The sequence below is a fragment of the Tiliqua scincoides genome, chromosome 8, assembly GCF_035046505.1.
Source record: "Tiliqua scincoides isolate rTilSci1 chromosome 8, rTilSci1.hap2, whole genome shotgun sequence".
NCBI lineage: Eukaryota > Metazoa > Chordata > Lepidosauria > Squamata > Scincidae > Tiliqua > Tiliqua scincoides.
Genome location: NC_089828.1, coordinates 56815313 through 56839200, shown reverse-complemented (window position 1 = coordinate 56839200; position 23888 = coordinate 56815313). Strand labels below are relative to the sequence as shown.

General features: G+C 45.7%; 1 protein-coding gene across 1 annotated transcript in view; it reads right to left on the bottom strand.

Annotated features, from left to right (window-relative positions):
• Window positions 1–23888, bottom strand: part of ZZEF1 (zinc finger ZZ-type and EF-hand domain containing 1) — a 72930-nt gene that overhangs the window by 18097 nt on the left and 30945 nt on the right. The window contains 22 exon segments of the mRNA XM_066635007.1: window positions 916–1048; window positions 1765–1939; window positions 3004–3281; window positions 3818–3942; window positions 5044–5194; window positions 7773–7933; window positions 8401–8663; window positions 9155–9320; window positions 9998–10136; window positions 10417–10546; window positions 11401–11562; window positions 12978–13097; window positions 13624–13788; window positions 14271–14769; window positions 16056–16149; window positions 16805–16884; window positions 18952–19192; window positions 20138–20286; window positions 20922–21123; window positions 21817–21898; window positions 22867–23033; window positions 23732–23854. Of these exon segments, the coding sequence (XP_066491104.1) occupies window positions 916–1048; window positions 1765–1939; window positions 3004–3281; window positions 3818–3942; window positions 5044–5194; window positions 7773–7933; window positions 8401–8663; window positions 9155–9320; window positions 9998–10136; window positions 10417–10546; window positions 11401–11562; window positions 12978–13097; window positions 13624–13788; window positions 14271–14769; window positions 16056–16149; window positions 16805–16884; window positions 18952–19192; window positions 20138–20286; window positions 20922–21123; window positions 21817–21898; window positions 22867–23033; window positions 23732–23854 (3805 nt within the window).

The following is a 23888-nucleotide window of genomic DNA, read 5'->3' as shown; positions in this document are numbered from 1 at the left end:
AAGCCAGGGGCTCCCAAAGCGTGCACAGCAATCCTTTAGGGTGTCACAGTGCACTCATGGGGGCGCTGCAGGGTGTCTCCAGTGGCCCCCTCCTACCTGTTCTCCTGGGTGCTGCCATCTTGGATTTTGCAAAATCTCATGAGATTCAAGATGATGGCACCCAGCTGAGTCGGGAAGAAGAGGCTGTAGAGGGGCCAAGACCGCTGGTAAGTTTGGAAACCGCTAAGCAGAGCATCAAAGGGCCCTCCCAACCACTCAAGCTCTACTTGCTTCCCCCCTATCAGCCTCCCAGAAGTACCAGCCACACACCCAAAAATAAATATGCAAGGAAGGTCGAGCCTCTTAGCATTCTTACAGCTACACTTGTGTAATGCGATGGTAGGCACGAAAAATACACCCCATTTTTAAGGTTACGAATGTAATATGCCAATGATAGTGTCTTCCACTGAGGGAGGGACACCTGCTGAGGAACTGCTCTCCCCAGGTGCCCAATTCATATGTGTGCTTTGTTTTGCTTCATTTACATAAGGCTTTTAAGCAAAACTCAAAACCCTGACAATGTTATCTGCATTTACATTTTTTGTGATGTTACCTGCAGGTTTTATTATTCTACCTGCTCTGCTATTTTGTATTTCACTGCACTGCTTCATTAAACAGTGACTTGAATTTGGAAGTCACCTTGAAAGATTTTGAAGCCGAAAGGCAGGCAAGGCTTTCCCCCTCTTTTAGAAGTATGAGGCTAAATCAACAGGCATTCCTTATTTTGCGCAGACAAGGTTATCGTCACAGCATGAACGACTCTGGGCTCCCAACCCCCAAGGTAAGTAAGTGCTGAACCCCTATCTGTTCCTTTCTGGTTGGAAGCAGGCCACAGGACTGTGGGCGGGACAAAGCTGATTGAGAGGGTGACCGAACCTGCTTTTCTCTTCCTGGTCTTGATGTCCACCACTACCGCACGATTCTTCTCCATAAAGTGCTTCAGGATTATCACACTGTGAGCTTCATTTGCGTTATCCATGTACACCGATCGGCTTCCCATGCACAGAACCTGCGGTGGCAGCAAAAGACAATCAACTGCAACGTCCGCACATGAAGCAGCCTTATCCAGAGTCTCACTTGGGCACACTCTGACAGGCAGCAGCTCTCCAGACTCTCAGGAAGCTGAAGGTCTTTGCTAGCCTTGCTCCTCAATTTCCTTTTCACCGGAGATGTCAGGATTAGATCTTGAGATTACCACGTACGTAGCACAGTGGGTCCTCCTTATCTGTGCGCTCGGCACCTGCAGATCATTATTCAGCACTTACCATGGGGTTATGATCCACAGATGCCGAGCCCATGCCACAGAGGGCCTCAGAAGGCATCCTGGACACAATAAGAAGCCACTTCCAGTCTGCTCCAGCAACTTTTGGCGCATCTAGACGTCTGAGATGTGGGGAGGCCACGCTGGAAATGGCTTTTGTTCATGTCTAGGCAGGCTTCTGAGGAGGCCGGTACAGCCTGCAGATGAGCAATTGTGCTGCCCCCCGCAGATTCCAGCACCCACGGATTTCAGTATCCGTTGGGGAGGGGGGGTCTTGCAAATCGATCATCTGTGGATACTAAGCGTCCACTGTATGTGCTCTACCACTGAGCTAGAATTCCTCCCCCGTTTATTTCACCAGCAGAGACTATGGCTAATTTTCGTAACAGTCCTTCCCTAGAGAACATCATCTCTGCACTGTTTAGGGAAACGCTCCTACTATTGCTAAGCCTGAATCCGCTTACCTCTGGAAAACCCACAAGCACCAGCAAGGTAAAGATGTTGGTGTGTTTCAACTGGAAAGGCAGCTGCTTGATGCAGTGGTCTGTGAACGCAGCAATCACAGCGTGCCACTGGTCAGAGGAGTTCAGCGCTTGAAGGATGTTGGCCATGGAGCAGGCCCAGTCTAGGCCCATGCGGCTAGAAAGCAAAGCAGTCGGAATTAAAGGGCGTGCATGTTCTCAGTGTATCTGGGCTGCCTCTAAATCTGAAGTGCTACCGAGTCACCAAGCAAGGCAATTCTCCGAGTTTGGCTAATGGCAGACAAGCTTCTTGGAAAGGGAGACTGTTCACCACAACCCATCACCCTCCATCCCTCCCTCCAGTGCGCAACTGGAGTGAGCAGGAGCTGGGTTTCTCCAAAGCAGCAACCAGCATTTTCAGACCCAAGGAGGAGAAAAGGGAGGCAGCAGGCCAAGAGCCATCATCATCACCTCCAGCTGTTGATGCCCCCTTTTCAGCAGACTTTGCCCTTTGTCCCTCACAGGGGCCACATTAAACAAGTTTGGCCTCCCCTGTTATAACACGTACCCCGCTTTCCAGCCAAAAATGACTTCCAGAACAGCTTAAATTGCCGTTCATCAAAAGGTACAATGTAATTTGAATATATGAGAAACAAGGATGCAACCACCTCTTCTGGGCCCCTGGCAGCTGAGGTCCAGATTCCTCCCCCTAGAAGCAGGTGGTAGAATGAATTGCAGAGAATCAAGGGCTCATGGATGGCACAGGTGCCAACCCACAGAGGCAGCTCCTTCATTGTATCATTTCTCTTCCTCAAACTCTCACCAACAAACTTTTCTCTCTTTGCTTCTTTTCCCAACAATTCTACATCGCCTTTCTTTGCTGACCCCGGCATTCTGAGATGTCAAACAAAGGAGTTACACAGACCCATTTTAACTTGGATGCCTCCAGAAAGGTCATAACTAGGGTTAAAAATAGCAACGCTTCTCTGCTGTTGATCCCCAGAAAGTGGCATTCAATGGTGGGTGCAGGTACATAGCCATTGTGACCAGGAACCATTGCTGTCTTGACCTACATAAACAACTCTGGTAAATTTCCGACTCCCAACTGCAGGTCTGGGCAGCACCCCAGATGCACCAAGGATGTGCCCCAGAATCCTTTCCTGGTGTTCCACAGCAGACATGCTTTCACATCCAAACTTCCCCCAGACAGGAAGCCTGGAAAGCCCACATACACTCCTCTACCTGTCCAGGCAGACTGCTCCTAGGCTGAAGAGCAGGTGTGTTGTCTTCCAGCCTTCTGGCACTGTGGAGTCGTCTCCAGCAGCAAACAGGTTGTGCTTGGCAGAGAGAACTTTGGTCACAGCGGCATCCACTTCCCTGGGCGTCATCCTCCGAATCAACTGGCCCAGAAGACCCAAAGTTAAGTGGTAGGTTTCATTCAAGTGGCCGGCATTGGAGATCACAATTTGGAACATGAGAGGGAGGATCTGATCCAGGTTCATCAAAGACATTGTTAAGCCCTATGAAGATGCAAAGGGGAGGAGGAAGGGAGGGAGAAGAAGGTTAGCAGAACCTGGCAACAGAGCTTGCTTGCTGGGTTTGTGCTTCTGGTCCCATATTTCAAGCTCATCTTCCCAGTCAGAAGCCCTATGTTCACGATAAGTCCAAGGTGAGTGAACATAGATAGAGGGGTGTTCAGCTGAATGCAGACATGGTGTGTATGCAGACAAGATGCACTCTCTCTCTCTGCTAGTGGGAGACCTGCTTTTCCAAACTGCTGATGTAACAGAAAAACTGTCCATGTGATCAAAGCACTATAAAAGTCCTATTGCTTTGATGCAGGCACAGCTAAAGCTGGAGGAGGTTTCTCTCACTAAAAGGGACCGAGCACAAAGTCATGTGCACAACCCCGTCTCCAAGCAAATCAGGAGGACAAAGCCTGCACCACCAGGACAGCCAGGAGAACCACAAAACCAGGCAGAACAGGCCATTTTTTCCCTTCCCACACAGTCATTCCCTTGCTTGCCTTGGCCCCACTTCATGTCAAGTTTCTTACCGATTTCAAGCGAGGCAACATGGCAGCCAAAAGCCCAAGAATCCTCTTCTGGGAACACTCAGCAAAGACCTGATCTTGGCTAGGCCTGGCTTTGTCTTCTTGTTTTGGAGAAAGAACCTCAGCATCTGCAACAAATGCCCCCCAAAACATGGAATCACAATTCACCAAAATATTATCAGGGTCCTAGCCAGTGGTGCTGAGAGGAGAGCACGGTTGCCTAGGCATCAGCAGGTTGCTCTTGCATCATCTCATAAAAAGTCCTCTTGGAGCCAGAACGCAGGCCTCCTGTGCAATTTGATCATGTCATTATGAATCACTTTGGAAATTCATTATGGTTGAAAAGCAGTATATAAATACTGCAATAAAATACATTTTCCAGGGGTTGTTTGCTGGTGTCTTTTTTAGATTGTGAGCCCTCTGGAGTAGGGAAACATTTTGAAATAGTGTTTGCTGCATAAACCACTGCATGAGCTTTTGCCAAAAAGCCGTATATATATATTGTATATAAATATTTTATAATTCCCACCATTGACTTACACTGCACCCACTCAATCCTTAACAGTCCAGTCTGAGAACATTTGCTCATCACATCTTCACAGCGAAGTTAGTGAGATAAAGTCATTAGCCCCAATCTAACATATGGGGACTGAGACCAAGGTCCAGGGGACTTTACTCTAGGGAAACAGTGAACTTGCCATTGGCATACAAGGTCCCCTCTCCTACTTTCATAACTAGTCATGGTGCAGCTCTATATCAACAACATTACCCCAGTAATGGCCACAGATTGTCCACAGGTTGTTTAAAAGGCAGATAACTATCTTTTGGTCAGCAAATACTGTTTTCACTACAACTGAGACAATAACATATTTCTCTCCTGCTGATTCCTGTTCCATTACCTACACTTCCTCTATGGCCTCCTTTTAGTCCTTACCTTCTCCGGGCAGGTGCGTAAAGCTCCATGCATGCATATGATGTAGTAGTAAATATGATTTATTACTAATAGTGGAACAGAGACTGGCTTGGTTCCAAAATGCAGAGGGCTTGGGGGGAAAGGGTTAGAACAAGGTGAGATTTTATCACACCTTGCAGACTTTTGGTTTTAATTTTCAAGAATAAAGTGGCAACTGAAAACATCTTAGCAATGCCCACTGGCTTGCAAGGAAGACGAGCTGCTGGCAAGAGAAACAAGAACAGGCTGAATTTTAGTGAAGGGGAGTCCTCTTTACCTGGAGTGATTTGCTCTTTTCTAGGCAAATCTGGATTCAAAGAAGGCACATCCATCTCTGGTGACTCCACCTCTTTCATTGACGGAAGGCTGTTGGAGGGCTCGCTGTCCGTCTTGCTATGTGCCTGAATTTCATTAGCACTTCCATTTCCCTAGGAATAAATTACAGGCTGAATTGTAACAGCTCACTGCCTATCAGACAAAGCTGGCAATAAGGACAGACTGCTGACCTATAACAATAGTTATTGAGACTTGTGGTGTTTGCCACATGCCCTGCAGTCACTCCTTCTGTGAGGATAGTGGAACAGGGATGAAGACACAAAGTGTCAACATGGCCAATGTTGGAACGAGGGCCATCTCCCACTGAACACACCTGAGGCAAAGCTCCTAGTTCTCTCTCTTAAGAACCTAAAAAGAGCCCTGCTGGACCAGGCCAAAGGCCCATCTAGTCCAGCTTCCTGTATCTCACAGTGGCCCACCAAATAAGATAAGAGCATAAGAAGAGCCCCACTGGATCAGGCCATAGGCCCATCTAGTCCAGCTTCCTGTATCTCACAGCAGCCCACCAAATGCCCCAGGGAGCACACCAGATAACAAGAGACCTGCAAGCCTTCCTGGGAATTGTAGTTAAGAACATAAGAACAGCCCCACTGGATCAGACCATAGGCCCATCTAGTCCAGCTTCCTGTAACTCACAGCGGCCCACCAAATGCCCCAGGGAGCACACCAGATAACAAGAGACCTGCAAGGCTTTCTGGGAATTGTAGTTAAGAACATAAGAAGAGCCCCACTGGATCAGGCCATAGGCCCATCTAGTCCAGCTTCCTGTATCTCACAGCGGCCCACCAAATGCCCCAGGGAGCACACCAGATCACAAGAGACCTGCAAGGCTTTCTGGGAATTGTAGTTAAGAACATAAGAACAGCCCCACTGGATCAGACCATAGGCCCATCTAGTCCAGCTTCCTGTATCTCACAGCGGCCCACCAAATGTCCCAGGGAGCACACCAGATAACAAGAGACCTGCATCCTGGTGCCCTCCCTTGCATCTGGCATAGCCTATTTCTAAAATCAGGAGGTTGCACATACACATCATGGTTTGTAACCCATAATGGATTTTTCCTCCCGAAATTTGTCCAATCCCCTTTTAAAGGCAACTAGGCTAGATGCCATCACCACATACTGTGGCTCTTCTCCCTGGAGATCCTTTTACAGTGGATGCAGGTACCCACAAAGTGACTCTCTCCTAGGCAGATAAGATGTGCCCCATGGCCTCCAATGGAGAGGCATTTGTCCTGCAGCAACAACTCTTTAAGTGACAGTTAACCCTTTGTCATATAGTGAACAAAGTGACTCTAACAATGCGACTTCAGCAGCAGCTGAAAAAGAATTGAAGACTTAGGTGATCTACTCTCACTTAAGGCCCACAGTTGTGAACAGGGTTCCCCACTTGAGAGCAGAGGGTCAGAATACCTGACAGTTCTGAAAGCTTCTGAGGTCAGCTCTGCATGCACAGAACTCTATTACACTTGATTGCACAGATACCACAAAGAACTTGGAATTTGCAGAAAGAGTACTAAGAAAACATGACAGATGTTTGTACAACATTCAATCTTCTACCTTGAGTTCCACTAGAACACTTTCCAAAAACCTTTGTTGGGTGTCTCCAAGAAACTCACCCCCCATTGCTCAACAGTTCAAAGCATCAATTCCCAACATCTAATAGGAAACACTGACCTTCAGGGTCTCCCAGGAGCGATGCCCGGAATGGTCTGCCAAACTGAACTGAGAGTAACGCTTTGCTAAACAGACGCAGAGAAAGTTCTCTGCAAGACCCAATGACTGGCTCTGCAGACACCCAGGGTGTCAAAAATTGCTATGTTTGAGATCAGGAAGAAATCTTTACTTAGAGCAGACAGACCAGCTATCTCAGTAGGAAACTGGTCTCACTCTACAGAGACGCGGCCGGGGGAGAAATATCTGCAAGTTTTTCCAGTTGGGGCAAATAGTTTTGGAAGGGCTGGATTTTATGCAGGAAAAGGACATAAAAGGAAAGGTAAACACCCTCCTTCCCATCATCCTGATATAAATCAAATCCTATACCCAAACTGCTCTTCTGAAAAAGGCACAGAGGTTCAGGAGAACACAGAGCTCCTATACCACATTTACTCTGCCCCCCCCGAGTATCAGAAGTGCTTTGCATATACTGTCACCCTAGCACAAAGCAGACAGTCACAACCATCTGGCAGGAGGTCTGGTCTAGAGGGTAGAGCCTCCATTTGCCTGAAGATAACATCCACAAGGTCGCCAGTTCGAGGCCACTGGCACCGTGCGACCTTGAAGCAGCTGACCAGCTGAGCCGAGCTATTTCCATCTGCTCTGAGCGTGGGAGGATGGAGGCCAGAATGTGCAACCAGATCAAGAAAGAAACATCTGAATTTGTTGTGGCTCTTGAAAGATAGAGCCTTCTTTCAATTGTAAAAATCCCTCCGGGGATTTAAATTAGCCTGCCTATGTAAACCGCCTTGAATAAAGTCTTGAATAAAGACCAAGAAAGGCGGTATATAAATACCTGTATAATTATTATTATTATTACTACTACTATCTCCATACTGTAGTGTAAATGGAAGGGCATTGTTGAGTGAAGAGTATTCTGCCTAAGGTGATCTGCTGAGCTTGGGAACCCTGGGGGAGGAGAATAGAAATTTGTTTCTTTTAAAAGTTTATTTACATTATAATGCGTCAAAGATGTGGGTGTTGCCATCTTTCCTTCACTGGATTCCTTGCAAGGGTGGCTTTCCACATTACTGTCTGCCAAATAATCAACAGATCGTGTCGCATTTTCAGACAAAGATTCACCTTCTGGCAGCATGCAGAGCAGAGATTTCGCACCTGGATGTGGGGGAAGAAAGAAGAATACAAAAGCAGTCAAGAGCCTTAATGTGCACACTTAGGTGGGGAAGACACACACACAAAAAGTGTTCAGCTTTGGCTATAATTAATGGAGGGGGGATTTTTGGAACTGCAGAATTCACAATACAAATTTCACCTCAGTTTGGGAGTTTCCACTCCTTATGAACTGGGCCCAGCTCATTGAAGAACTCACTTCAATCATCACCAGTCTTCCCTGACTGGTCAAGTAGATAGTCTCTCCTTTCTCAAATCAATTTATCTTTGAAAAGAGGACAAGGAATCAGCGGCAGGGAAGTTGCACTAGAGCTCTCCTGGCTGCCAGATCCCCCCCCCCCCTTCTTCACAAAGGCAGGTTTACTTGGGAAGGTAAGAATACAGAGAGGACTCAAATCAAGCTCCCAACTTCCAAGGTTTCTGGAAGCCATGATCAATGTCCAGAAGTTCACCTTTCTCATGCTGCACTTTCATCAGACAGTCCCCAATAAGAGAAACGCACTCCTGCTGCAGGACCCGGGCATGGGCGACCACCTGTGGGTCAAGCGTCTCGCCATCAACTGCCTCGCCACTTGCCAAGTCAGCTGCGTAGAGTGCCACGGCAGAAAACAAGAGCCAGGAGTAGCTGTGGAGGTACGGCTGGATGAGCCTCTGATGGTCAATGAGCCGAATGGCTACCATCGGATAAGCCGTGACGCTGTGGGTGGGGAGGTGGCTGAAGAGGAGAGATTTCTGGTTAGAAAGGTTATTACATCTAGTAGAAAGGATTGATTTCTACCCCAATTTTACCCTGCTTTTCACCGAAAGACCCAACGCAGCTTGTCATGAGTGTCTCCCATTAGTGAGCAACTGACTCCGTTCCTCCTCGTTGCACCTGTTTATATTTTATCTTATGGAGAATTATCATAAACTACTCTGGATAATTTAAAATGTTTGAGAATGTTAAAATTTAAACACAGGGAAACCTTCCTTAGGCTGCAATCTTATTCACCACCTATTCAGAAGTCTCATTTACTGGGAATCGGAATGGACCTAGACCTGGTAAGCCTGTGCAAGACTCTTTTAAATTCTGCAGCCCATTCTACCTCGAGAGAGTTTGTTTCAATCTAATGCATTTGGGTAGATCTGGATGTTCCCTTGTTAGGAAGAAGAAAAAGGGAAATTGCTGGGAAGTTCAGTTTCCCCAGAAAACGAGAGGCACAGTACCTATCTGAATACTTCTTTGCAGAGTAGCAGCCAAAACAAAGGTCAAAATCTTCACACACGTTGCAGTTCACCCGCTTGCCAACAATGATCCCTTGGCAGTGATTGCAGGCGTACTCCATGCTCACCATCTCGTGGTTGTCCTCGTGGCCTTCAGGCTTCACTCCACCTATGTGAGGAGGCAAAACGCATCAAAAATCAACAGGGGTGTTGGGAAAAATCCGTCATTCAGTCTTTGCTTTGTTCTCACAGTGTGACTGTTACACAAGTTCCGATTTCCCTGTTTTAGAAATAGGTAGCTGGTCCTAAGCCTTGAAGCCATTAAGCATAGTGTCTACCTGCATGTAGCGGATGAAAGGGGAAGGCACCATACCTTCCAACTGCTAATCACCCCAACAGAGCAAACATGCCTGCTGCATCAGAAGGATTCAGCAGTCTCTTTTGAATACTGAGGCATCACAGGAACCTCTAAGGAATAAGAAGGTCCAAATAGGTGGGAAAAGACTGGGAGACCCGGGATTCTAACCACAACCTGGCTGAGAACTAGGAGGCACATATAAACCCCCTGATGCCTTGATCTTTCTGCTAGCCAACTGGAGAAATTTTCTTTCCAGCCACGTGGAGAAACTCTGTACCCACAGGCACAACACTGCTGGAAAGACAAAAGTCTGTCCAGTCACTGGTTTTTAAGAGCTAAGGAAGCAGCCAGAGGTGAAAAAAAGAGGGATGGTACAGTCCATCCACCGAAAGTACCCCAGTAAAAATAGGGGGTGCAAAGCCTGTCTTACTAGCCGGGCTGAGTCCCCAACCAACTGCTGACGCAGAAAGCTTGGCCATACGTCTCACCTAAGAAGCAGGTCTTGCAAAGATCCATGTCATTGCATTGCAAGCAGCGATAACGGTGCCAAGGAGCAATCTCATCACACCCGTCGCACGATATGTCTACATGGAGCTGGTCACAGTAGCGGGCAATGAACATGTGCATCTGGAAGGAGAGACAAAATGCTGCAGCCTGTCAGTGCAGACAATACAGAGGAAGATGCATCAGTGGTCTGCTTCAATAGGAGGCAGCCTTCTATGTTCATACATAGGTGGGGCTTCACCTGAGGAATTGTATCACGACTAAGGAGGTTTGCTGGACTCTTCCACAAACCCAGCATCATCCAAGGTAGCCATCTGGCCTCCACTTATGCTTAAGGCCTCTCTCTCCATTCCGCCTCTGAATAAGCGCTACAAAACCTTGTAAGCATAAGAACTTTAATGACCTTTCTCTGATTCTCCGGGTCTGCTTGGGCTATCTTGTCATACCAGGTTTCAAACAGTCCATCTTGACACTCTTCCATCCATTCGGAATTCTGCTTGTAGTCTGACAGCTCATCTTCTTCATTCCACTGGCTAAGGACAAAACCAATCAATGACAGAAAAAACCATTGTTAGGGACTTTAATCACTTCTGCTGCAAATCCGTAACACAAACACATGCACAACTGCATAGTCACACAGTCATTTTTACTGCTCTGGCCAACTACAGCTGCTTTGCCAAGACAATTTACACAACTTCAGTTGGGATAATTCAGGCAGGCAGGCCTCTCTCTCTCTCTCCCCCCCCCACCTCCCCCTTTGGGGGCTAAAATCCAGAAACTGAATCTGGGACCATCTACACATGTAGGTGCTCAACCACAGAGATACGGTCCTTCCCAGATGGCCCTTAATTAAAGAAAGAAAATGCCATTCTTCAACTATTTTCTGTTTGACCAGATAATCCGGTTCACACAAGGCTGGCCCAGTCATTAGGCAGAGAGAGGCATCTTAGTGTGGGCATCACCGTGGAAAGCAACAAACTCAAATTTGTGCCTTAAATTATAATTCACAGTAACTGCTTTTGTTTAGCCACCTTGAATGGTTGAGCGAATGGCAGGGTACAGATTCTTATACAAATACATTTAACTTGAGTTTGCCTGTGCAAATGAACACGCTGTTCTGTTCATGCGGGGAGCGGCACATTGCAGGGATGTTGTTCCCACAATCTCCTCCACCAGCAGCCCTCTGCCCAGCCCGCAGGGATCACGACATTTCTGAGGGTCCCCTCAGGCACCAAAATAACATTTTTTCCATATTCTTAGATTTCCACTTTTTAGCCAAGAGGTCCTCAAGATGGTCTTGGGCTATTCCCAACATGCATAGAAGGTACTCCCCTGTCAAAATTCTTCTGGGACTTCTGCTTATTATTACCGACTCCTTCCAACTTACCAAATGATGCTGTCATGAATACTTATGTTTCCTTGTGAGATGGTGAGGAGGAGCTGTGGCAGCTGTATATCAACAAAGAAGGAAAGGTCACTTGGCTCCCAACCCATGTCCAAGAGGTGAAGGAGAGATGCCTGCACGCAGGACAATGCAGGGAGCAATGATCTAAACAGATTGGGGAGACAAACCAAGACACTGACTAAAACATCAGGAGCAGCAAGATTTTGGGTGGTTAAACCAGGCAGGGAAGGGTAGGGAATGGACCCATTTTAAAATAAAAGACAACTAAGGGGTGGGGTGGGGGGGACAGACATGGCGGACGTTTGTACAATTATGGTTGGAGTGGAAAGAGCAGCTTTTCTGCCTCTCATAACTCATGAAAACTTGGAGGCATACAATAAAAGTGACTTGCAGTAGAGTGAAGGCCAACAAAAGAAAGGGAATCCTGCAGCTCAGCAAGCAGCCTGCAGCTTATGGGATTTGCTTACAAAGCTAGTGGTAAGAGCCAATTGCTTAGAACAGCATTAAAAGGGAATAAGACACATAAGAGTAGTGATTCTCAAACTTTTTAGCCAGGATTCACCTGTTAAAATAACACTTTATTGGGATACACCTATACAAGACTTTTTTAAGTGATCTGGAAAGAAACTGTTTACAAGTAATATTTTATTTGTGCATTTCTTGTAATGAGGCAGCACTAATGAAAAGCCTCAAGCCTTGAGGGGCTTAGTTACGTGACCCAGCATTCACCTGCCCCTACGACCTGTCATTGAGAGACGAGGGAAAAAATACTCAAGAAAAAAAAAGATGCTCAAACATTTATCTCCCTGTATTTTCACATAAACTTGCAGACTGTAGGAGCTCATCCCTTTGCAGGGCAGTTAGCAGCCATCTGGTTTTCTAACAGCCTTAGAGCTCCAGGCAATTATTTAAGTGATCTTTCAATCACCCGTGTTTCCATTAGAGGCTCTAAGGGACTATCAGAAATTGGGTCCCGACCCACCAAGTAGGTCCTGACCCACAGTTTGAGGAAACACTGCAACAGTTTTGTGAATTCTTAGATGGCCACAACTGCCAAATGGAACCTCCATGGGGATACCTCTTAAAATCAAATTCTGGGGCGATAAACAGGAGAAAGCTCTTGCTGTCATGTCCTGCTTGCGTATTCCCCAGAAGCATCTGGTTGGCCGCTACGAGAAGCAGGGTATTGCGCTACAGGGAACTGTTCTGTACAGGGAACTTGCTGTTCTGATCCAGCAAGGCTCTTCCTGCATTCTGAAGGCTGTGCTTGGGTAAACTGATCCAGCAAGAACCCCACTTTTGCTAGCCTGCCGGAACTAGCTTGTGCTTCCATGGCCATGGAACAAGTGCAGTTTATCAGGCGATATCCAGGCCCAAGGCTAGGGCAGTTGACTTGGTGCGTACTGTGCCAACTGAGAAGTCAAGAAACTCAACAGGCAAGGAGAGTTTGCAACACAACCAACTACAACTGAAAGGGAGAGCAACCAGGGCTATATATAGGAAGGGGTATAATGCAAGGAAGTGTCAGATATGCTTTGCAAGTTCAGTGATATCCACACCTGTCATTGAGGTTGCTGAAGCCTTTTACTGCGTTGACCAAAAAACGAAGCAGCTGGTAGTAGGATTCCCTTATTTCTCGATGCAGCTCAGCTCCACAGCCTTCTAAGTACCCAAAATAGCTGGAAAGCAAATGGGAAGGTAGCTGAATCATACATACAAGGCATTAATGTGCAATAAGCATTGCATTCCACCTGGCTGCATCAAAAGGGAGAAGTGAGCCAGCTTCAGCCTGGCTGCTATCAATTATCAGGCAACTTCATCTACCAGAATTGCCTCCATCAACTTCATTACCTGGCTTTATGGAAATAAGCGATGCCTGAAAACTTGCTTATTCTTCCCCACATCATGTATCTTAATTGTCAGCCATTATACCAGCATATAAGCAGCCTGGGTTGTTTTGCCAGAAAGCTGCTACAGAAACATAGTAGGTAATAAAATACATCCCCTTCACAAATTCTAACTTCGGGTCTGAACCTGCCCTTTTGCGTCTTGTCTGCTCAACATCCGTGCACGATGTTCATCCCTGTGGCAAGCAGGTCACTGCTGTGCTGCTTATGTATCAATGTGGCTCAATAGTGTGTGCACCCGCCAAGCAGGCCCAGCCTTCATAAAGTGAGTGATAGTGGGGCTTACAACACGCCTTACTTTGTGAAGTCTTTCTGGCAAGCCAGGAGTTCCAGCAGGAAAATCACACAGGGCGGGGTGAAACAGTGAGGTTGGCCAAGGACATCCAGGCACTGGTGGATCATCTTCAGCACTTCCAGGACGCTTTTGGCTTGGTTTTTCCTCAACCCAAGGACCTTCAGAACACTAGAATTCACACACACACACACATTATGTTGCAATGACACAACACGTCTAGCAAACTGAGGTAGCAGGACAGGCATACTAAGCAACTTAGGGCAGGCAGGTCAAGTCACCAGTTGCATTTCTTCCTGTCCCACCATTGATAAACAGTCAACACTGCTGAGTTTTAATAAAATTTAAGTTCACAACATTTAAAAACAAAGGGCCTCGTGCTCGTCAGTCATCCCAGCCTCTTTGAACTCATAGAACAGAACATCAGAAGATGAGAATAACTTTACTTCTTTGGGAACAACTGGGTAAAATTCTGTTTATATGCTTTTTCTCCAGAAGTAAAAGAGACTAGACACTTGACCCCCACCTTTTCAGGACAAGTGTTGAGAATTCAGAGTGGATCTCCAAGAAAGCCTCCCTCCACCTGGTGGATATAACCCCTGCAACCCTTCCTCAGCACGCATCACGGTAGATAAATGCATAATCTGGTTCACCTTTCATGAACGAGAGCCTGGTCCTTAATGAAGTCCAACACATGTTTCAGGATGGGGTATTTCTCCTTAATACTGGGTGCGGGTTTGTGTTCCTCCATCGACCGGAAGGAGAGGAGCCGTAGCCTTCCACGGCTAAATGGGGGCTTGCGTGTAGGAGTGGAAGGAGAGGACAAGGCATCTTCTTGCTCAGAGGCAGGGCCATCAAGAGATTTGTTCCGAGATGCTGACGCCGTGTCTGACTGTGGTGAGTCCAGCCCCTGCTTTGTTGTCCTTGAGTCTGCAGATGGACTGCTCTCGGAGCAAACAGGCCCAGGGCTGCCACAGGAAGGCACTGCATCTGCTGCCTGGAAGTCGGCTTCTACAACAGAGCTTGTCCTCTGGCGTTTCTCACCGTGGATCAGTCTAAAGTCCTCTGTGCTATCAGAGTTTTGGTCTTCTGCCTTGGTCCACACAGGCAGAAAATTCAGCAACAAGATACTCTTTTGAATGCACTGCTGCGCTACAATGGAAAACCAACATAACACATCACAACACACCACAACTCAGTTCCTTTCTTTCTTGCTTCATGATGGAGAAAGTGTGCATCTTTCATGCCCTCTACAGCCTTGTTTATTAGGAGAAGGTGGGAGAAGCCACTCGATTTAGGAAAATCTCCTCCCACTGAGAAAAATGTCTACGTTTAGAAACTGTGCAGTCTCCCTGTGTCAATAAAATGCACCGGGGACAGGATATTTAAAGAGTTACCTGTTCCTACACAAGCCTTTGGGAAGGGTCCCATTCATATCCTACTCCCACCAGAAGCATGGCTGGTGGAAACGTGCCCAGACTGTGGAACTTCCTCCTGTGGGAACCTCACCTGGCTGCTTCCTTATTGGCCTTCCATCAATTGATGAAGACTGCCTTATTGGAAGAGGCCTTCCATACTAATTAGCAGCTGTTTGGTGGTTTTATGGTGGCTACTGGCTTTGCAGTAGGATTTATTCTAGCTTTTTAAGGGTCATGGAGGCATATATACAATTAAATATCGCTGCTAGCTACCCTGAAGCCTCTGGACCAGATGGGACAGAAAGCCAAGTGAATAAGCAACAAGTCACTCTGTGGCTGCGAATGGCAATTTACGAATGAGAAATGTTAATGCTAGGATAGGCAATACGCAAATGGAGGGTCTTTTGGTACCCAGATCACAAGCTTAAGGTGGGTGTGGCTACAGCTTCATCTCTACAGGATCACTTCACATGCTTTAACCTGTAAGCAAACTGCCCACCTATCTCTTCCAGGATGCTTTCTCCTTTGACGATTAGGTGCCCCAGCTCTTTCAGAGCAACTGTTTTTACCCAGTACATAAACATTGATCACTGGCTAAAATAAACCCAATACAAATAAATCAACTGAGATTTCTTTCACTGGGCGACAGCAGTTTTAAGCAAACTCCAACTATTACATCTCACCCCTTTATAATGTTGGCACGTTGCAAAAAGGGAGAGAAAGGAAAGAGCCAAGGTGGTGGGGTGGTTGGAATGCTGGGCATGGAACAGGAGCGATCAAGGAAAAACCATGGTTACTAAGCCATGGAGCAAGCCGACGGTCCTGGGGCTTGTTACTCCATCACAGGATCATTGTAAGAAAGTAGGGCACAGGCTGACGGAGAACCTTGTACACCACCCTCAGCTCCTTAGGAGCAAGATAAAAATGTAGCTGCCTTGTGATTTTTTTTTTAAAGACAGGATATAGTCAAGAAACAGCAAACAAAGATGATAATAGAGAATAGATATAGGAGGGACTTACCAAGGGCTTCTGGATTGATCTCACTCACGTCCACAGCCTCGCTCTCTTCTCCATTACTTCCCTGGCCCCTGAGGAACTTTTGCTTCATCTCTAGCTGTAGGTAAGATATAAAAATGGTTTCAAGCTTACCTTTCCCAGATCACTTTTCAACAAAATGAGAGGACCCTTGGGAAATCAATGACAAGGACTGAGAAACTTCAACTTCAACCCCACAAACAAATTAGACACAGACTATGCGAGGGCCCCGCCTGCAGTTTGAAGTGGCACAGGCTACAGAGAGGTTGAACACCTCCGTGAGAAACAGACCTGAGTCACTACGCTACATTCCCAGACAGAGGCTAAAGAAGCAGCTGTCCTGTTATCAAGTTGCTTAGCTTCTGCTATCACTTGCAACTCGCAAATGCAAATCTGAAAGAGTAGCTGGCTTGCAGTAAGCCAGGTTTCTACAAAAAGAAAAGAGGGTGACTTGACCAGACTGAAGTCCCAATATAAAAGTGGGGTGCTGGGGTTGGGGAGGGTTAGCTTCCAAAATGTAAGTTGCAAACGTTTTATATGACAATACCATGCCTCGAGCGTTGAGACCCAAGTTCATAAGGTGAGCGGCTGGAGAGCTTGATAATACTATAAATCTCAAAATGTTAGAGGTTACTTCTACAGTCTGCAACAGTTTTATTAGAGGAACACCACCGCAAACAAGACACAAGGTCCAAAGAGTGACAGACATTTTCTGGATGAAGGAGAAATCTTACCATCCATATTCTAATCCCATCGGCCAAGGAATAAACTTGCACCAACTCATCGCTTAAAGGTGTTTTGCCTCCACTGTTCACTAGGAGGAAAAAAAAACACCAAGATTTTAGCCAGTTCTGGTCATACAGCCAATTTGGAAGATTACACTAAACAACTGCAGAGGCGGAGATAAACCTCGGACACTGACACCTGAAATCAAGAAGCTCTTCTGCTTTGGGGTCTGTCAGAGCGTAGAGGAAGGGACCCACAAAATAGCCTGAACACAGGCTCAATAATCCCTGCTGAAGTGTAAAACTCACTTTGTGGGGAGTGGGGACTGGGCCAGGCACCATCTCCAGCCTAATTTATTTCACTTAGGGCACTTCTAAGTAGACCTGGTTAGGACTGTAAGTCCTATTTTGTTCAATGGGGTTTACTCTCAGAAAAGTGCGGTTAGGATTGCAGCCAGAGTGGTTGAGAGAATAAGGGGGGAGGGCAGAAGGAAAGAACAGGAAACACATGTGCCAGCCTGAGCTACCTCTTTAGCAAGAGCAATAAAACACACAATGCACAGGCACCGATACTATGTTCCTGTTCTTACAGCTGCAGAATGTCCTGAATGCAGTGATTTAACGGGCATTAGAGGGTGAGGCTTCTTATTCAGGCCAGACAGAAACCTGCTTGCCTCTTCCCAGCTCCCTTCTACAGGGGCTCCATAGTGAGAAGCAGAGAGGACATGGGAGACTCGGGCTCCTTCGCAACTTTGAAAATGTACTGCTGGTACTTGCAGTGCCAGTGCAAAGATATCCCAGTGAAGTTACCTTCTACACAGTCAGCCTACTAGTCCACCTAGCTCGGCATTGCTATCTACACTGACTGGCAGGTACTCTTCAGGATTTCTGGCAAGGGCCTTTTCCCCACCTTAAGTGGATGGCTGGGACCTTCCTCATGCAAAGCATGTCCTGTCCCCATGTTACAGCCTCCCCAAAGACAGACGGTTCAATTGTCCGCTTTATCTATATCAGGGTGGCTAAACGGTAGCTCAGGAGCCACAGGTGGGTCTTGTACATATAATGTGCTCTCACAGAAATATGTTGGCTGAGTTCCTTTTTGCAGCACAATTAATACAAAAGGTACATAACAAAAATTCAAGCTTTATAATTATTTACTGGGTATAACTCAAGTGTCCACTGGATTAAAAGCTTAATGCTCACAATGAATAAATACAGTTAAGAATTTAAATGCTTCTTAAATATTGAGGATCTCAAACACCTCCCTTGTGAGTCTCAAATATGTGAAGTTTATCGTAAGTGGCTCTTGTGCTAACCCATTTTTGCCTGGGCCACAGGTGTACATATTTGGTCCTTGCTGACTATATGCAACATTGGGCTGAAATGGCTTGAGCAATTTGGTCACCTCTGGTCTATACAGTACACTTAAGGTCCATCTAATGACTCCTTCCCCTTCAGTCAACAATGAAGTAAACCCTTCACCTGCCCTATCTTTGAGACTTTCCTAGATATAGCCATGCAATGAGATTTGGAAATCCCTGCCCATTTGCAGGGCTATTTCTCATGGTAGCTTTTTAACATCTACATTGGTTCTGACACAGAGTCAGAACCACCTAAGGTCAACACTGTCTACACCTCTCCACGGTTTCAGACATGAATTTTTCTTCGCTCTACTTGGAGTTGATAGGGATTGAACCTGGGACCTTATGCACCCAAAGCACACAATCACCAAGCCATGACTTCTTCCCCCAAAACTGGTTATGTTTAAAATGAAGCCAATGCTGGTGCATTTTCCCTACACAAAGCTATGCATGTCAGTTATTTGAAAGGGAAAAAATGGATGGTTCCCTTTCATTGCAGTTTTTAAACAGAGGAGTTTTAATTTCACGTAGACTTTTTTTGAGATTGCCTCTGTCCATTTTCAATATGATGCCCGTTTAAAAACCTGACTAAATAATGTTATTTTATACGATGTTAGTTGTATTATCTGATTTTATATATTTGTTCTAAGCCACCCTTGTTGCCCCAGCAGGGGTTGAAGAGTGGAATAGAACTTTTAAATGAAATAATTGCAAATCACGCTTTACAGTTGAATTAAATCAAATACGAGTAGCAGCCTTGATTATGAATATAGATTTCACTAATGTAGGAGTTACCATATTTTTGTAGCTTCCCATACAAATCTGGAGAGAGATACACCAAAGCAGCAAATGTAGAGTGGACAGCTTGATCAACAGTGGAACCAGCAAGTATATCAGTCTTTGGGGCCTGGGTTTTACATGCCTGTATAAGTCCTTTGAAAAGTTCAGAATTTGGCCCGCAGAACTCCTGGGCAGGCTCTGGTTTTGTGAGGTCAAGGAGAAATTTATGACAGTCACCAGCATGAGAGTTGATGGCCTGGAAAGAAAATTGGAAGAGACTGTCAGTAATGTTGCCAGTAATGTCCATTCGCCATTTCCCTAACACTGAATGCACCAATGTCAAATCAAGCTACATATGATCAGAATTTTACAGTCCAAAACTGTACAACGTATATCTGATGAACAACGTCTTCCTTGTAAAACATATATCATATCTCTTTAAAATGGAAAGGAAACTAGCTCCAAAAAAAAAAAAAGAACTGCCCCAACTCAAGAGTTATGGTTACTTGGAGTTGAAACAGACGGAGAGCCAAGTCTGTAGACCTACTCCATTAACTTGGTTGGGATCATTTGATTGGTGACTGCAGGAGACACTGATTTACCGCACAGTTTTATAAAAGTGTATGAAACACTGGAACCAGAATTAGCTTATTTCTTGCTTCTCCAAGCTGTCCAGAACTTAAAGCTGCAGTTCTCAAACTCTCAGGGAGTTTAAGGACCGCAGTAAGTGCCTGCGTGGGAGTGGGGAAGGCAGTGGGGCCAGGGTTTGCAATCTCAAACCAGAAGAGGAGCATGATCGCTCTGCTTTCACTTTTTGAAGGCTGGGGAACGAGGCAGTTCTATTCTCTGCCACCATTCCAGGCTAGAGATATCAGGCAGAGGGGACCCTCTGAAAGAGCACAGTACCCGACAGGTCCTCATTAACAATGAAATCACAGCAGTGTCCATGAGCAACAATGCTCATGTGTAACAATTCACAGCATTACTCTTGAACATGGACTAGACAAGCAAGGAGGCAAAGTATAACTACAAGTGGGCCATTGTTATCCATGGATTCAGTACTTGCAGATTTTATAACCCTCAGCAGCTTCCCCAGCCCTCAAAATGCCTTTTAAAGGCATGTAAACATCACTTCCAGGTGTAGGGGTGTGTGCGTGTTGCCCTAAATGAGCATTCTAGAGTTTGGAAACAGACTTAATACCTCTCCATTTTCTGGGTGTGTGCTGTTGGGCTTGCTCGCTCCCAGATTCTGATCAGAACGCATTTGGTGTCTGAAGACCCGTTTCCAGAGGGGAGAATTGAGGACAGCTGACACCTTTGCAGGGGCCAGGTTAGTTTCATTTCCAACCTCTGGAAAAAGAGGAAGAAAGCAGAACTGAACTTAGAATACTAGAACTTTCACAAATGCTATACAGTACTAAACATCGTTTAAGATTACAGGATAATATACTGCAAGCATACGCAAGAAATTAAATCTTACCTATCCCCAATACCCCATTAATTAGCCCGCCCCCAGTTCTGCATGTAGCAGCAAACCTAAAATATTTTTTAAATAGTAAGGGATTTTGACCAGCAAGTTGTCATTCTACCCTGGCACAACATTGCCATGTTGCTGTGTCAGGGACCGGGTTTCCAAGCTGCTCAAAGACCTATGCAATGCAAGCCACTTCAGGAACTCAGGTAGCAATATTATGCTTTCCCCCCTATATTATGCTTATTCAGAGAAGGGTGTGAGCCCCTCAAGGGCAGGACTACTACTATATGAGGGGGGGGAACAGATCAAGTCACTTTGGACACCTCCGGAGGAGGAGTGAAAAGATGGGATATAAGCACAGCATTTTAAATAAATTCTTAGTGTTTTCTGGATCTAAAATTGGTTAGTACAATCCTTGCCAATGCTTAGCTCCTCATCCAACCCAGCAGAAGAATCAACATCATCTTTTTACAGAATACTCAACATCTTTAAAAAAAAAAAAATCACTTACCCCGTACTGATTTCAACACCATGCTCTGAGAAGCCAGACGTCCCATTAGCCTGGCCACAAGAAGATGCAAATCCAGGCCCCAGGAAACTTCCACGTCTGGCAAGCCATAGGCAGTGACAGAGAACTTATAGCCCCACTCATTGTTACTGTTGTCGGAGTGAAAGAGAAACTGCAGCCGTGGGCCAGCCTTAAAGGTCACTTTCTACAGAGCAACAAAACAGTCACATTTTGGCCTGGAGTTAACACAACATATGAATGCCACCCTTTCCCTTTTGCCCTCCACAATTGAAATTTCAGCTGTTAAATATGCAAACATCTGACACTGCCTTCTTCCAAGTCAGCTCCTTGGTCCATCCAGATCAACACTGCCTACTCTGACTTCTAGTGGCTTTACAAGGGCTCTTTCCCAATCCTTTAACTGAAGATGCCAGCAATTGAATTGGGAACCTTCTGCATGTAAAGCATGACACCGTTTTCAAAATGCAGATTTCTGGAAACTATGGCTTGACATTGCAAGTGCTTAATGAAAAGTCAGAGAGTATGTTTAGCACAAAGAATTGCGTAAAAGAACCGCTGTTCAAAACTAAGCCCTGCACTATGAGGGTAGAAGCTTGAAGGTATTTAAAAAGACCGCTTTCAGGCTTCAAGTTCCTTGGTTTAACAAAAGACTGCATATACTCTGTTGATAGAAAGTTCATCCAAGGCAGCAAAATGTGAGAGTTGTCTGCTTTTTCTTCTTCTTCCAGGGGAAAGAACACACAAGTGGTTAGCTTAATTAAATTCTCCATAAGAAACCTTCTACTGCAGCTACAGAAGAGACAAGATATAACTCTGTGCAACTCTGAAAAAACTCTTGCTAAAGCCCCCCTTGTTTAGTAGTTCAGAAGCCTCTCACCTTGGGCCACTTGTCTGTGCCAACTTTTGTGTCGTAACGAGTTTTTGCACCTCTGGCATCAGTAAATTCCAGGTAATCATACCTGCAAAGATGTATTTGTACATTGAAGAGCAAGTTTTAGGTGCATTTATTTCTGGAATCTATTAAGTCACCTAATTTTGAATGACCAGACATTCAGACAAACCTGTGCGACTATTTGCTGCAGGGTGGCGAGACTGGGGAAAAGGTGTTCCAGCTCTGTGAGGCAATGGGGGCCCTTCACAATAATAATTTGCTTTATATACTCTGGCTACTTTATACTGTTTTATTAGACATTGCCTTGAGTGTATGATATACAGACACACCAAACATAAGTACACATACATCAGGCAATTCCAGGTCCAACTGCTTTTCCGTAGCACAGTTTGAGGACTTATTTATTAACTTATTGAGGACCAATAGTTATTTGATTTTTCTCTGTACACTGTTTTGTGAACTTTTTGTTGAACAGTGGTATATAAATACTTTTAATAATAATAATAATAATAATAATAATAATGGGCAGTAAACCAAAATGAATAAGTAAGATCTTTATTACAGTTCAACTATTGCTGGATTACAGGGTGTCTCACACAGTAATCACTGCCAGTAAGCACTGCCAAAATTAAGTAAGCACTGCCAAATTGTCCTCCAAGCACACTTCAATGCAACTCTCAGCCCCCTCCTATTGTGCACTAAAAGAGCAGTGCAGCAGTTGGCCATTCATTCTAGATATGCTCCTGTTCGGGACCAAGAGTGCCCAGGCGTGTCCAGTTCTGCTGAAACGCTTTTAACAAAAGGAACCAGGAAGGCCCAAAGGAGAAGTTGTTTACTAATTACATTTCTATCTCATCGTACTTCTGTGCTAGAACCCTACACACTACACACAAGGAGCTCCCAAGCAGACCTCAACTGCTTTGCTCCCACTGACCAGACCTTTCCTTTGCTTCAGCAGGGTATATAACATGCCTTTCTGACTGCTGTCCCAAAGTAACCAAAACCACCAAGGTGGGCTGGTCTGTCAAAAGTTACCTCCTCTCTGTTTCACATCTTTCGTCAAACTCCACTTCAAAATATGTCGCCCCTGGGCAGAGGAAGACCGTGACATCATGGCAGTTGTTGTTGTAGTTGTGGGGAGATTCCATAGACCATGTGCGCAGCACCACAGGTTGCTCTTGCCTCCAGTTTTCAATGTCCACCTTTATTTAAACGAGCACAAGAAAGTATGGACCAAATGCCCATAATCCAGCCCAGAAACAGTCCTGAAAAGCCAGATTACTTCTGCAGAGCCAAAGAGTTAATCTAAATTTGGGAATTGGGTCTAGATTGGGCTCCTTGTTAGCAGCAGGTCTGCCTGGCCAAGGGGCTACTGACAAGGCACCTTCATATGCCAGGGCTTGGAAGTCCCAGTACCATTGCTGCTTCTAAGAACCAAGTTGGGGCCTTCCTTATTGCTGCCCCTCTCCCGTCTGCATTAAACAGAGGCCAACGCGCCACAAGTACTCTGAAAAATCGAGCCTCCTAGTGGAAGAAGATGCAGGGATACTTTACAAAAAAATACATTCTAGCCTCTGAAGTCCACAACCTTAAGCTAGGCCCCCCCCTTTCAGCTATACCATCTGCCTCTTGCACAGAATGCCAAAACTTAAGGGGCAAACAACCACTTGGTGCCACCACTTCAGAATGGAAGCAGAAGATTCATTTTCCTCTCCCATACAAAAACAAAAAATAAAAATTCCCACTGCGGAGAAAAAGGACATGTAAGGAATATAGGTTCTAGTCTAGCTTTCTCCCAGACAGATTTATTTGCACAGGGTTTTTTAAAATATGCATAAACTTGTCAGAGCATATTTCACACACACTCAAGGACACATCTGCCCCTTCTTTCTGAGGCTACCTTGTCTGGACTGTCTCCAGGCTCTGCAGTCAGGTCATTCAGTAGTTTTATCAAAGTGCTGACATCCTGCAGCAGGGTACGGTGAGGAATATCTAAAGTGCAGAAGTCCTGCAGGAAGGTCATCTGGGGATCACACAAGGCATCCTGTTACAAACAC